The following is a 15,677-nucleotide window of genomic DNA, read 5'->3' on the forward strand; positions in this document are numbered from 1 at the left end:
GATCTCTGGCAGTGGAGAAAGTCTCTAAGAAAATGGCTTAAACAGTTTGAAATAATTCTGTTTTACTTCATTTCTGTAATAATTGCTATCTGGCTGTCCTTTTCATAATGCAAAGTGAGAACTTTCCCTACTGTGTTTGATAAATATCCAGGTTCAATAGCCAAGAATGTGTTGTCTAAAAAGCCTGTTTAGTTTTCAAGGATGGAACTCCACCCTTTACTTGGTTTTAAGTATGATTGGAATGTTATGATAGGACATAGTAATAGTGGTGGTCAGATGTGGAAATGGTAGGGAGACAAAAATATACCTGTGAAATAAACTCAGTATTTTAATAAAGTAAAAAAAAAAGATGTAGTGTCCTTTTGTAATATTTTTTTAATTATGGATATACAAATATTTCAAAATCTAAGGAGTCCCAAACTCCAAAGCACATCTAGACCCATGTACTTAAAATAAATGATACCTAACAGTGTCTACTGCAGCTGCTGCACTCACCCTTTGCCTCAGAACTCTCTATGCTCTAAGAATCTTTTCCCCTGGTGAATCTTCAAGTTCAATGAGTTGACATAAAATTTTGACAATAAATCAAACATCCTCCCAGCTTGTTATGGCTCCTAGAGCTTGGGGATATGTACAATACTACCTAACTTTGCACAGTCTGTACGTGTAATTAGCATCCCCTTTGCTTCCTTGTTACCATTTATTAATGAGTTCTTTTAAAAAGAACTGGGCCTACCACTAACCTCCGTGGCAGTCCTCTGGCTCTCTCAACTTCTTCCTAGGAAAGTTGTTCTTTCATGTGAAACCATAACTGATTTTTAGTCTACATGAAAAAAAATGTTTCTAACGAAGCTGATTCAAGCTAATTTTTAAGTAAAAATTTTGTGAGATACGCGATCACTTGACTTTGCTGGAATGAAGACACAGCATATCCGTGGCTGCTTTCATCTGTTAATCTCATGATTTGATCCACGAGGGGGCAAAAAAGCAATTAAAATTTCCTGGCATGCTTTTCTTTTTCTCTGTAAAATCATACTGTTTGCTTTTCATAATTCATTTATCCTCTAGATGTCTTCCAATATTTATCTTAGAGTTTGTCTTCTTATTTCAATAAGAGTTAAGGTGACAGGTGCCCTCCCTTTAAGGAAACAGCCTTATTTGCTTATAGCTTCCCTATTTTATGCTCTTGAGATACCTGTGAAAATAAACAATACTCTGTTCATCATCACTGGGAAGCAAGCTCATTGAATAGATTACCACTTGTACTCTGTTTTAAAATTGTTGCATCAAATCAATGAGTGTGTGTGTAGGGAATGTGGGTATCCATTTGTATTCGCATTTGCATGTGAATTTGTGTGTGTGTGTGTGTGTGTGTGTGTGTGTGTGTGTGTGTGTGGAGTCTGGATTTTGTGGTAGAAAAGCAAAATATTGGACTTCTAAAATGGCCCATCCCCTAGCCCTCCTGTTTGCTGAGATCTTTATTCTATCCTAATTACTTCAGCTTCAATTTCCTACCTTGTCTTCTTTTAAAAACTTATCTGTTATTAAAAGATGATTTTAGAAAGCAGGTCAATATCACAGGCATTTCAAAGTCTTTGTGGGTTTCATTATCCTCTCATTAATTAGTATATACATAATCCCTATTTATTTCTTTGAAACCCCCTTTGGATATTATTAACATTTCTTTTCTTTTCATATATTTTCCTTTTCTCTTCAAGACTTATCTAATGATTTTTATTTTATCACTTGAATTCCATTGATGTTTCCTTTTCTGGCTATCACTTTTCTTTACTTCTATATTCCAGCCCTGGATTAACTTTTTATTATATATATTCACCACTCTTATACTTAATTAACATTTAGAACCATTAGATATCTTCTTGATTCCCTTTTAATTTTTTCTCCTTTATTAACCATTAACACATCCAAGTCTTTATATTTTTTTAAGATGAATCAAACATTACCCGCTTTTTCAGTATCCCGTATTCCCAGACCATGTAAAATGGGAGACTTTAAATCTAAAAGTGAGAAAGAATGGCAAGAGGTTAAAAGTCTGTAAATCTATTGATAAATCTCTGGCAACAATTAGTAGAGTTCAGGGAGGAGGAGTGTGGTGTGTTTTGTTTGTTGTGGTTTTTATCTTCTGTTTGTCTGGAGCAAAGTTATAATTCATTAAGAAAACTCTTAATGTAAAAGTATTGATATTGAGAATAAGGAAAATAAGCAAAGCAAAATGATGTTATATAGTCCACCCTAGAGTATAAGCTTCTCAAAAGAAAGAACTACCTTTAAGCATCTGAAAAATAATGGAATAACAACAGGACAGCTCTCAAATGATATTCTTCAAAGGATTTCAAAAGATACATTTAAAAGTTTGGAATTCTCATTTTTTAAATAAGGTACAATTTCTTTTGTAACTAAGATTTAAAATAGCACATGTACTTTCCATATTTGTAGACTTATAAGACAAAAACACAGACCAAAAATGTCAACAGAATCCTTAGCTTCCATGGGTCACAGGGCTTGTGTTTAGTTGCTCAGATGCTTTTGTGATATTGTTGATTTTCGTGTATTAGTGGTGAGGAGCTCCTTTTCCTTTCAATGTTCTTAATTGCCACTGTTTCTCTATTCTGCCTCAAATTCCTCAAAGGACTCATCAATACTTTAATTCTAAAGGTCGTTGATGGTTGCAGTTCCTTTCTCAAAGTAAGTGCACAGGCATTGCCTAGCTTGGGATTGAAAGCTTTGTGCTACCTGATCTGGGGGCTGGGATGAGAATCTGAGGTAGTAGGCTGGAATACTGACACTCAGTAGCAGTCAGAAAGTGGAAGTTGCCATGCTCAGTCTATTAACTTATGGTGAGATCCTTTGGGTTATTTTTATATGTAAGAGGCCAAGCTCTCATTTTTAAGTATTCTAACAACTTCAAAGTGTAAGTAGACTTATGCTCAAGATGTTTTTGTGACAGCAGTATCTCGAAGTATCCTCACAGAAGCCACCAGGAAAGAACACAAAAAGCAGCAGATCAAGGCCATGTGCTAGAATACTCTGAGTTATTTTCAAAAACTACTGTTAGTTAGTAATGGAATTCTCGACTTGGGTACAGGAACAAGTAAAAATGTCAGTAAACAAAGCTAAAATTTCCCAAGAACAGGTCTGAAAATACATGAAAGCACGGGTTTAAGAGAGAGTTGGGGAGAGGTAGTGAGATGTCCCAGTAGAGAAGGGTCCTTGCTAAAACAACATGAAGACCTGAGTTTGTTCGACATCTATGTAAAATCCATTACTGGCCGCATACACCTCTCACTGCAGCACTGCAGTGTGTAGAAAAGGTATGTGTTATATCTATGTAATAGATATCAGACACCGCTCATGGAGAAAAGGGTTTATTTGTCCCAATCATAGTCCATCATTCAATGAAGTATAAATGGTTGGTAAAGCAGAACATTGACCTGGTGACAAGAACTGAAACAGAACTCAGAGAAAGTGGTGGTTATTGGCACATTCCCCTGGCTTGACATCCGGGATTACTTTCCAGTAAAGAAACCACTCACAGAGGACTATGTCATTCCATACCAGTTATTAATCAAGAAAATGTCTTTCACATTAATGTACAGGCCAATCTAATACAACAGTTTTACTCTTTACTGATTCTAGCTTTGCCAACTGGACAGAAACCAGCACAATTGACTCTTTCAACTTGATTCACACACACACACACACACACACACACACACACACACACACACACGCACACACACACACACACACACACACACACAAACAATACTATTAAACCATAACCTTTCCTTTCTTGTTTATTCCTAATATCTCATAACTTTTAGAAAGCCCACACTCAAAAAATCCCAATACTTTAAAAGTTCAATATATCTTTAAAAGATTAAAGCCTATTAATAGTGAAATCCTGCAAAATCCAAAAGTACAATGTTTTTTTAAAAAATTTTATTCCAAAGAGGAAGAGCAAGGCCACAGTTACAATTGGGTGAAGATAAACGAAAGTGCAACAGAGTAAGTACCCAGTGTCCCATGTCTTAGAACAATGCACGATCTTCTGGTTTCTAAAGGCCTTGGGCAGTCCTACCCCTTTATCTCTGGCATCTGTTGTGTACACAGTCTGTTTTGATAGGTCAGGCCAACTTCATTCCATATCCGCTCTGATGATGGTTGGCTAGCCAGTGGTTTCAGCATCTTCAATAGCCGTGTCTTTGATCCACCTGAGGCAGCACCTTCACTGCTGTTGTCTGGCCGCCAAGCTTTAGCTGTGCTCCATGACTACTTCAATACAGCTGTTTTCCTGCCACCAAAACTAGCACCATTTTGGCGACTCTTAAAAATACTAAATTCTGCTGGCTGCTTTAGATGCAGATTTGGCCCTCTCTGAAGCACAGCTTCTTTGTGCTGACTCTGACCAAATTATTCCCAGATAATTTTGCCTCTGTGGTGACCTCTCATTAATCATGGCTGATTTCTCAGACACAGCTAACCCTAGCCAAATAGCCCAATAAAGTAAAGTTTTAACTTCAGTGGTGGTGGTAGGGCTCACCTCCAGTTAATTGAAGCTGATCAGCCCCAGCTGATTAGAAACCACCAATTCTCAATGCGCTACATCACATGAAAAGGCCTGATGATCTTTGCTTCCCTTCGAAAGTTCACAAGCCAAGCCTCAACCATCTGCTTTGTTCTCTGCCTTGTCTTCCAAGCTTCCAAAGAACGACCAACTAAATAAGCTAGTCATTATAAGGCTAAGGTTACTCAATGGCTGTTACAGCTCAAAGTTCCAAACTTCCACAATACTCTCAAAGACAGCAGAGCCAGATCTGTCATAGCATGATCCCACTCCCAGGTACCAGTGTCTAATCTGGTTTGCTTTTCCATTGCTGGGATAGAATACTGACCAAAAACAGCTTTGGGACAAATGAGACTCATCACCTTGCATTATGGAGAGATCCTAGTAACAAGCTCAGGTAAAAAATAAAAATACAGCCTTACAGCAGAACCTAACATAGAAGCTTATAGACTCACATCTGAACATTTAGAGTCTTGGATGAGACAAAACGTGATATTTGTCTTTCTTGGCTAATCTTATTGAACATGTTATATGCCGTTTATCTTTCTTTTCGGTTCTTTCTTTTTAATTTCTTTCTTTCTAACAACTGAGTATTCCTTTCATTTGCCATTTGTTGACTACTTTACTTTCTTCATTTTATTCTATGCAATTATTTGTAGATTCCAGATATTAACCCCTTGCTGGAGCATAGTAAGTAAAGATTTTCTCCCATTCTGTGGCCTGTCTGTGTTCTCTGTTCATTGTTTCCTTTGCTGTGCAGAAACTTTTATTTTCATGTGCTGACTTCTGGGGTTATTTTCTATTAAGAAAACATCTTGGCTAAGCTAGTATCTTGAAAGTTGTCCCTTAGTTTTCTTCTAGAAGTTTAAGTAAAGTTTTTAATTGGGGTTTCAGTCCACTTTGAATTGATTCTTGTGCAAAGTAAAAGATATGATTCTAATTTCAATCTTATACAGGTAAATATTCAGTTTTGCAGTGACATCTTTTATGCAAAGTATAGTTTTACTTCATTTTGTCAAAAGTTCCGTGAACATATCTTGGCCATTTTATTTCTACATCCTCTCTTCTAGCCCGTTGGTGTATATGGCTATTTTATGACAGTACTAGCCTATCTCTTTGTCTCTATACTGTAATTTGAGGTCAAATATTGCCATGTAATGTCCTCATCCAGTAATGTCCTTAAGCATCGTTCTTACTATTAGAATTACTTAAGAAATTTGTGTTCTTGAGAGGTTCCATATGATGTCTTCTATTGTTTCTTTTTATATAACCTATAAAATAGGACATCATAATTTTGATAGATATTGAATTGTACGTATATATTCATAACTTTTGGTAGTATGGCCATTTTCACAATATTTCTTCTGTCAGTAGAAGAGCATTCAATGGCTTTCTATCTTCTTATATGTGGTAATCTCAAAGACAAAGAGCTTTGCTGACACTGAAATTCTGTTGCCACCTGGCAACATAAAAAGTATCATCAGCTCAAGATGAAGGATGACCAAAGTGAGGATGCTTCAGTCCTTCTTAAAAGGGGAACACAAATATTCATAGGAGGAGATATGGAGACAAAGTTTGGAGCAGAGACTGAGAAACAGCCATACAGCCATTCAGGGCCTGCCCAACCCGGGTATAGAGGATATGTATGTATGTATGTATGTATGTATGTATGTATGTATGTATATATATATGTATATATATATATTCAAACTAGATAATATCTATGAAGCTAAGAAGTGACAGGAGCCTGACACAGTTGTCTCCTGAGAGACTCTGCCAGAGCATGACAAGTACAGAGGCAGATGCTCACAGCAAACCACTGAAGTGAGAACAAGGTCTACATTGGAGGAATTAGAGAGCAGATTGAAGGAGCTGAAGTGTCTTGCAACCCCATAAGAACAATAATACCAACCAACCAGAGCTCTCTGGGACTAAACCACCATCCAAAGAATACACATGAACAGACCCATGGCTCCAGCTGCATATGTAGCAGAGGATGTCCTTGTTCGGCACAAATGGGAGGAGAAGCCCTTGGTCCTGCCAAGGCAGGACCCTGAGTGCAGGGGAATGTTGGGGCAGGGGGAGGTAGGAATCGAATTGGTTGTGTAGGGGAAACACCCTTATAGAAGAAGAGAGAGGGGGGATTGGGGGCTTGTGCCCAGGAAACAGGGAAAGTAAATAACATTTGAAATGTAAATAAAAATATCCAATTTTAAAAACATAGTGTATTATCAATCTTTGAACTTTATTATGTCTTATTAAGTAAAATAGATATTTGCAAAGTTTGTTAATTTTCAACAAAAGGATTATTGACTAATTTTCTGTGTTTATTTTAGGGCTTAGTATAACTAGGTTCAACTGAAAATATTGTAGCTGATTTAAGCTTAATTAAATAATTTATTTAACTGTTTTCTACTACTTTGAAATTTTCGCTGTGCTGGTCCTTTAATAGGAATGTTCCTTAATGCTTTATCTTTGTCTTATATTTAAATTTTGTCTCATATTGTTTAATTAATATTTTTGTCTTTCATCTATACAACTTAAATTGAGGTAATTAAGTTTATCAGTATTAATTCCATATATTTGCTAAGTCATACTTGACAAGGTGTTTTTAATACTGAAATTATAGATTATTTCACCAAGAGATGTACTAGTAATTGATTTTTTTACATTTAATCTCACATTTAAAGTTTATACAAATATAATCTTGCAAGTAACCTGTGTATTTGTTCAACTGGTTAGTAAACCATTCAACCTTTTATCTTGAAAACATGTTTTCTTTATACCAATTTGACTTGTATTTTGGCTTTTAATAGATTTAATGTACTCAAATGTACTTCTTGAAGTATTGCTCTAATTTTGGGGAGCCTATGAGTTTATAATATTGTTGTGCCTCAAAGTAATTACTACTTTGTAAACATGTAATAAAATTCCTCTCACTTCATTGCTCTTTGTTTACACCATCTGAATTTTCATTTTTCTAATTAGACCATGTATCATATCACAGTTAAAAATAGGATGTCTGAGCTTAAATACACTTTACATGTTAAAACAGTTTTTTGAAATGTTATGATGGAATAGCCTGAGTAAATGACTATATAATTTATTCCACAATATCCAAAGTATGTATGTATGTATGTATGTATGTATGTATGTATGTATGTATATATATAATCAAATATATATTACATATTGCTATAACAGCTATATTTTAATAAGCATGAGAGGCTTTGTTTTGCTATATATTTTGTGGTAGTGCAGATATTTAAATTGATTTTGTATCTTTAGTACTTTACTGATTAATGGTTAACATTTGAAAACATAAGTATCTCACTTCATACATTTTGGCAAGTGTACTGATCTGTGTAATCACTACTAATACCAAGGTGAAGGCTTATACTTATCCAAAGAATACTTTATATTTGATTCTTAATTTTCTAAATGTTTTATTCTGATGCCTGCAAGTTTTAAATTTTATTAGGCTATTTTTCTTTAATTGCCATTCATGCATATGTATCTTTATAGTAATTTTAGTCCAGCAACATGGCTCTCTGGCAAGGTATCACATCCAAATACCTTCTAGGCCTGAATGGCCCAACTGGAATAAAAATAAGATGCATAGGTTTAATCTCTTTAGCAGAAATGTAGACAAGCCCTTAGTAGACATCTTTAATCCCAAACAATAAAAGTAAGGCAATCTGTAGAGGAAGAACCCATATTAAAAAGTGATAGACATTGAGAGGGATAGCAGGGGTGGTGGGGGAGAAAAAAAACAGTTTTATTGGGACAGTTTTACAGGAACAAATTATAGGTGAACACAAAATAAGCTGGAGAATGAGAAGGAGCCAGAAGATTAGAACAGATTGACAGAGTCAGCTTGAGAGCAATTCAGTCAGAAGCAGAGAGATTCCAGTTTGAATCAGTCATGTTAGAGAAGAGTTTGACCAGAAGAGTTGAGTTAAATCATCCAGCCAGTGTTTAGAAAGAACTAGAAAAGTTGGGCTGACAACTACATCTTGCAAATAAAAGTGACATTTACATATATCTTACATAAGGAAAACCATATGCTAGTCAGTTATTCAGTCAACAGGACAATACTAGTGTCAAGTTATACACTCCAAAAGCATGCCCCTGGAACCCAATCCTTCATTTTCATCTTACCTTCAGTTTCTCTATCACCTTCCAAAAGTCTCTTCAAACTATAAATTCATCAGTGAGCAGGGCTTTGATTAGATCAGAAATTTCTTTACATAACACCATTCAGAAAAGTGTTCATTGCCAAGTCGAAAAGTATATGATATAGTCCCCAGGTATCTCAATCCAATCATGTTAACAGTCTACATTAATAGTTCCAAGATTATACTTAATATTCTTAACATGTTCTTATAAACCCTGTGAGTTGGCAAGTTCTCTAAGCATACAGCCTATGTTTGAACCTGAAAAAGGATGCAGTAAAACCTCAGCTCTGCCTACCTTGACATGGAGACCTCTTCAACTACCTGATCTCCAGAGCTGGTCCTGGAAAGAGACATTGTAATTTATTGACTCCATGGGACTAGTGCACGTAGATGTTATCCATATTATTATCTCATGTCAACACACTGTCCCAGAGATCTAAAAACAAACACAAAACAAAATACAAACACTTGAGACAATATATCTCACTACAAATTTGTCAGTCCCAGAGTAATGTTTCCCAGACACAAATGATGTGAATAAAATTGAAGATGAAATTAAAAAGAATAATTTTATTTTACTTTATTTTTAATTTTTATTAATTATTTTATTTGTTTACACATTAAATGTTATTGCTCCTTTCCAGTCTCCCCTCGGTGAACTCCCACCCCATCCCCCTACACTTTGCCTCTAAGAGGGTTCTCTCACACCCTTCAAACCACTCCTGCCTCACCCCTCTAGCATCTCCCTTCTCTTGGGCATCAAACCTCCACAAAACCAAGTGCTACCCCTCCAACTGATGCAGTGTAAGGCAATCCTCTGCTACATATGTAGCAGGAGCCATGTTGGTTGGTGATTTAGTCCCTGGGAGCTCTGAGGGGTCTGGTTAGTTGATAATCTTGTTCTTCCTATGATCTTGCAATCCCCTTTAGTTCCTTCAGCCCTTCCTCTAACTCTTTGATTGGCTTCAGGCAATAGTTGGCTGTATCTAAATCTGTCTTAGTCAGATGCTTATAGAGCCACTTAGAGGACAGTCATATCAGGCTTCTGTCTACAAGCACATCTTGGAATCAGCAATAATGTTGGGGTTTAGTGTAGTCTGATGGAATGAATCACATGGTGGGGCTGTCTCTGGATGGCTCTTCCTCCAGTCTCTGTTCCATTTTTGTCCCTGCATTTCCTTTAGATAGGTAAAATTCTGGGTTAACAATTTTGAGATGGGCAGGTGTCCCATCCCTCCACTGGGAACCATATCTATCTACTGGAAATGCTTTCTTTAGTTTCTATCTCCCCATTGTTGGATATTACATAAAAAGAATAATTTTAAATGTTCACTGAGATCAAATAATAAAAGAATACATGAATAAACACATGGAAAAACTTGAGAAGGTCAGGCACCAAGTTTTGATAAAGTCTAAAAAATCACCAAAAATTGATCGAAATTCTTAGGACACTGAACTCAATACAGAAGCAGAAATAGTAGGGCTGTAGGAACGAAAATCATTTAAAGATTATTGAAAGCTAATAAATCTAACAAAAGTCACAGTGGAAAACTTCACCAAGAGAATGTTCATTTAGAAGACAGAATATTAGGGCTTGAAGAGGGGATGAAGGAATTAAATGATGCAACCACATATATGATAAATTAAGCATAGCTAACAACTTAAATATGCAGGAAATTTGGACTTCAAAGTGATACTAAATTTATGAATTTTGAGCATAAGAGAAGAAGGGGATTTCTAGACCAAAGTCAGTAAACTCACAGGACGAATTTTTACATATTTAGGTGAAGAGGCACTCATCCAGAAATAAAAAGCATACAGAATCCCAATTAGACAGAACACTAAAGGAAATTCTCAGACTATATATTAAAACACAAAATATACAGAATAAATAAAATGTACTGAAAGTTGTCAAAAATGGTCAAGTTAAATATCAAAGTGGAGTAGTCAGAATAATACGTGATTTCTCCATGAAATATTAGAGATACAGAATGTCGAGCAGCACACTTTGAGGTCTGAAGAACCACAGATTCCAAATTATCCCACTTTACCCAACCATTTTAGCCCTTTTCTTCTTACCATGTAGGAGAATGTTAAACAGGTTAAATACCTTTATGACCCCCAAACCATCCCTGCAGAGAGAAATAAATGTAACCCTTCATCCTGAAGAGATGGATACTCATCTCTTTGAAACTATAGAAGAAAAAATATGAGATTAGGATCACCATTATACAAAGTGGGGCAAGGAAAACAAACACTCTAAAATAAACAATTTGACAAGAATTAAAATGCACTCCTAAAAATAATGATTAATGCTAATGGACTCAAATCCTCTACGGGAAAATAGTCTAGGAGAGTGAACTCAGAAATAAGATCTTTATGTTGTCTAAAAGACATACATCTCACATTCAAATGCATACTACATTAGAGTAAAATGACGTACAAACAAATGATTTTTAAATAAATCTCAAAAAACAGGAGGCAGGCTGGAGAGATGGCTCAGCTTAAGAGCACTTACTGCTCTTCCAGAGGTCCTGAGTTCAAATCCCAGCGAGCACATAGTTACTCACAGCTGTCTGTAATGTAACCTGATGCCCTCTTCTGGTGGGTCTGAAGAGAGTAATAGGGTACCTACATACATTTAATTAATTAATTAATTAATTAACAGACAAATCTTACAGGAAAAAATTTTCAAAGATGAAATAATAATGGTAAATGATGGTTTTGATGCATTCTTGTATTCAATTTACAAGAAATTTATTGAGTATGTTTGCATAGATATTCATAAGCAAAATTGATTTGAAGTTCTCTTTTTGGTTGGGTACTTATGTGGTTTGAGTATCAGAGTAATTGTAGCTTCATAGAATGAATTAGGTAGTGTTTCTTCTGTTTCTATTTTATGGAATAGTTTGAGGAATATTGGTATTAGGTCTTCTTTGAAGGTTTGGTAGAATTCTGCACTAAAGCCATCTGGCCCTGGGCTGTTTTGATTGGGAGGCTTTGAATGACTTCTATTTCTGTAGGGACTATGGGTCTGTTTAGATAGTTTACCTGCGCTTGATTTAAATTTGGTATATTTTATCTTTCTAGAAAATCATCTATTTCTTCTAGATTTTCCACTTTTGTTGAGTATAGGCTTTTGTAGTAGGATCTGATGATTTTTTTTAATTTCCTTTGTTTCTGTTGTTATCTCTCCCTTTTCATTTCTGATTTTGTTAATTTGGAAACTGCCTCTGGGCCCTTAGTTTAGCTGTGGGTTTATCTATCTTGTTGATTTTCTCAGAGAATCAGCTTCTGGTTTTTATGATTAGGTTGGTTCAATTATGAAAATCCTTTAATGTAATCCACAATATAAAGAAACTCAAAGGAGAAAAACACACAATCATCTCCTTTGGTGCTGAAAAAGCATACGACAAAATACAAAACCTCTTCATGTTAAACATATTGGAAAGATCAGGAATTCAAGGCCCATATCTAAAGATAATAAAAGCAATTTGCTGCAAACCAACAGCCAATATCAAATAGAATGGAGAGATACTTGAAGCCATCACACTAAAATTAGGGACAAGGATGCCCACTCTCTCTATAGTTATTCAATATAGTACTCCAAGTACTATCAAGGGGATACAAATTGGCAAAGAAGAAGTAAAGGTGTCACCCTTTCCAGATGATAGATAGTATACATAAGTGATTCCCAAAAATTCTACCAGAGAACATTTATAGTTGATAAACAGCTTCAGCAAAGTGATTGGTTATAAAACTAACTCAAATAAATTAGTAGTCCTCTTTTATACAAATGATAAACAAGTTGAGAAAGAAATTAGGAACATAACACCCTTCACAATAGCCACAAATAATATAAAATATCTTGAGGTAACTAACCAAATAAGTGAAGATCTGCATGACAAAAATTTCAAGTTTGTCAAGAAAGAAATTGAAAAAGATCTCAGAAAATGGAGACATTTCCCATGCTCATAGATTGGTAGAATTAACATAGTAAACTTGGCCATCCTATCAAAAGCAATCTACAGATTGAACAAATATCTAATAAAACCCAACACAATTCTTCAAAGGTGGTGAAAGAGAAATTCTCAAGTTAGGCTGAAAAGCAAAAAACTGAGACTAATAAAAACAATTCTTTTTTAATAATAATTTTTATTTTTGGCATTTATTTCAGGAAGCACTTGCAATGCCCTTTCACAGTTCATTGTCTATTAAGATACCCAGTATTGGCTCTTGCCGTGTGCTGGTGTTGGAGGACCCTCCCCGCTGTAGATTTACCAACAGCATGAATCATCAAGTTAGCCAAGCTTCAAGCTCAGGTCTGGATAGGGCACAAGGGGACAGCTCGCAGGAAGAAGAAGGTGGTGCACAGGACAGCTACAGCTGATGACAAAAAGCTTCAGAGTTCCCTAAAGAAACTGGCTGTGAACAATATAGCTGGTATTGAAGAGGTGAACATGGTTAAAGACGATGGAACTGTTATTCATTTCAACAATCCCAAAGTCCAAGCTTCCCTCTCCGCTAACACCTTTGCAATTACTGGTCATGCAGAAGGCAAACCAATCACAGAAATGCTTGTTGAAATACTAAGTCAGCTTGGTGCTGACAGCTTAACGAGCCTTGGAAAGTTAGCTGAACAGTTCCCACGACAAGTATTGGATAGGAAAGCACCCAAACCAGAAGACATCGATGAAGAAGATAATGGCGTTCCAGATCTTGTAGAAAATTTTGATGAAGCATCGACAAATGAAGCTAACTAAAATCCTTTGAGTTCTGGTAGCTGGCCTGGACTAGATTTAACAATCGGCTCTGTTGTTCCAAAGTTTCCAGACATGGAGAACATCGCCTGTTATTAGTTCTGTAATATAAATATTTTGTATATTAACGATGCTGTTTGCTCGGCATTTCTCGGTCATTGGATTTTGCATTTTGTACTTCTTCCCAGGATGGATTGTTTTGGTCAAAATATGAAGTATGGGTACAGTTGGAGGGTGGTTTTTGTTTTGGGGGGGACTTTCGGTGTGTATGTATATGTATGTGTGTGGGTATGTGTGTACACAGTGGACAGCAGATTGGATAACAGTTATAGCTATCCTATCCCTTCCCCAATAGAAAGAAAGCAAATCTTTACATTTGTTACTTTTTTTTCCTCTAACAAATGCTGCGTATAATTGATGAAAAGTGAGTGTCTCTGATTTCAGAGTCGAGGAGATTCCTTCTGTTAGAAGTTTGGTGTTAATTTGTTGAATTAACTTCAATATTTTTATACACTTCTCTGGTTTGAAAATGTCCTAAAATATTTTGCCACTAGATTGCTGCCAGAATCACAAGTTGAGTACCTTTGGTGTGGCTACCTTAGACCCACTTCCTAATAAGACCCATAAAATGTCCTTTCTTCAGCTTTCTTCCTTGTGCCTTGCCTTCCCGCATATTGGTCTTTAAATGGACTGGTCAGCCTTTGATATTACTCTTCTCTTCTGCCTATCTTGAGATAGAAATTCTCCATATAGAGAGTGCCTAATTCCCCTTTTTGTTCCTCACCTCGAGGAACATCTTCAATGTTTTATTTCCCTTCACAGTTATGGTTGGTAGAGTTCAAATTGGAATAGCTAGCATGTGCCTGCTAAAAACTTTATACTCAGCTTCTCCTGTTTGCTAGTTCTTGATATCAGGTGCAGGGGTGCCTCTTTTTCAACAAGATTGAACCTGGGAATGTCCTTTTGAATGAAAAGAACATGTAGGCCATATTATCTCCTAGCATAAATAGGCATTCTCTGAAATGTTACTGACCATGGAGAATTTCTTCAGGTACTTTCCTATTCTCGGCCTTGAACTTACCTCTGAGTAGATCTAATTGATTACAGCTGCTCTTAACACCCTCCTGCATGCCTCAGCATGCCCGATACAGTGGTAAGACAGTATTATTTGCTTACCTTCTGTCAGAGAACGTGGAGGTAAGTTATATTCATTCACTCAGGTTTTCCTCTTGTGGTTCGGATAAAAAGAGCATTTATTTTGACATGTCAGCATTTATTATAGCCAATATTTTAGGATAAGGTTTAAAGCATCTGTTGTTTCTGGCCCATGACCACACTAACTGCAGCTTAACCTTCAGCATGCCAACATTTGTTTCAAGCTAGATATCTTTCCTCGATACTGAAGATGCAAGGCCAACAGCTATTGACAGATCTGTAGACGTGAAGGCAAATCTCTTGTGTTTCTTTTCATCCAAAGATTTTCAATTTATTTCATAAATTTATTGATTTCTTTCCTGTTAATGTTTTACTATGGACGTAACAAAATAAGTAACAGTAATAAAATAACAGTACGAAAGAGGAAAAAAAGATATCCAGTGTTTGGATAGTGGTTTAGTCCCTGGGTGAGCTCTGGTTGGTTGGCATTGTTATTCTTATGGGGTTGTAAGCCCCTTCAGCTCTTTCAATCCTTTTTCTAATTCCTCCAACAGGGGCTGGGGTGGGGGGGGAGAGGGTCCCATTCTCAGTTCAATGGTTTGCTGTTCTAGCTGCATATGTAGCAGAAGATGGCCTTGTTGGGGACCAATGGAAGGAGAAGCCCTTGGTTCTGCCAAGGTCGGACCTCCCACCCCCAGTGTAGGAAAATGTCAGAGGGCTGGGAAGGGAATACCCTTATAGAAGAAGAGGAGAGGGATGAGATAGAGGGCATATGTCTGGGAAACTGGGAAAAGGAATAACATTTGAAATATAAATTAAAAAATCCAATAAAAAAAGAAATTAAAAAAAGAAAGATATGCAGTGTTAGCATGCTGCCACAACCATTATTTTTTTAAAGTCCTTCTTAGCACAATACTTTTTTTAGGATCCTGTACCTTTATTCTATAATTGAAAGTTTAAAAATTATACTAAAGTTTTTATATTCACATATATTAT

General features: G+C 36.1%; 1 protein-coding gene across 1 annotated transcript; it reads left to right on the plus strand.

The window, feature by feature from the left end:
- Positions 1 to 10,123: 10,123 nt before the first annotated feature.
- Positions 10,124 to 13,529, plus strand: Btf3l7 (basic transcription factor 3 like 7). Its single transcript, XM_039098140.1, has 2 exons — positions 10,124 to 10,153; positions 13,068 to 13,529. Exons 1-2 carry the CDS (start codon positions 10,124 to 10,126, stop codon positions 13,527 to 13,529), a joined length of 492 nt encoding a protein of 163 aa, XP_038954068.1.
- Positions 13,530 to 15,677: the final 2,148 nt, after the last annotated feature.

The sequence above is a fragment of the Rattus norvegicus genome, chromosome 1, assembly GCF_036323735.1.
Source record: "Rattus norvegicus strain BN/NHsdMcwi chromosome 1, GRCr8, whole genome shotgun sequence".
NCBI lineage: Eukaryota > Metazoa > Chordata > Mammalia > Rodentia > Muridae > Rattus > Rattus norvegicus.

What these genes read in the sequence shown, in the direction of transcription:
- Btf3l7 (XM_039098140.1), top strand. Translation starts at nt 10,124, where the DNA reads ATGAATAAACACATGGAAAAACTTGAGAAG. An exon ending in ACATGGAAAAACTTGAGAAG is followed by an intron (nt 10,154 to 13,067) that starts GTCAGGCACCAA and finishes TGAATCATCAAG; the next exon opens with TTAGCCAAGCTTCAAGCTCA.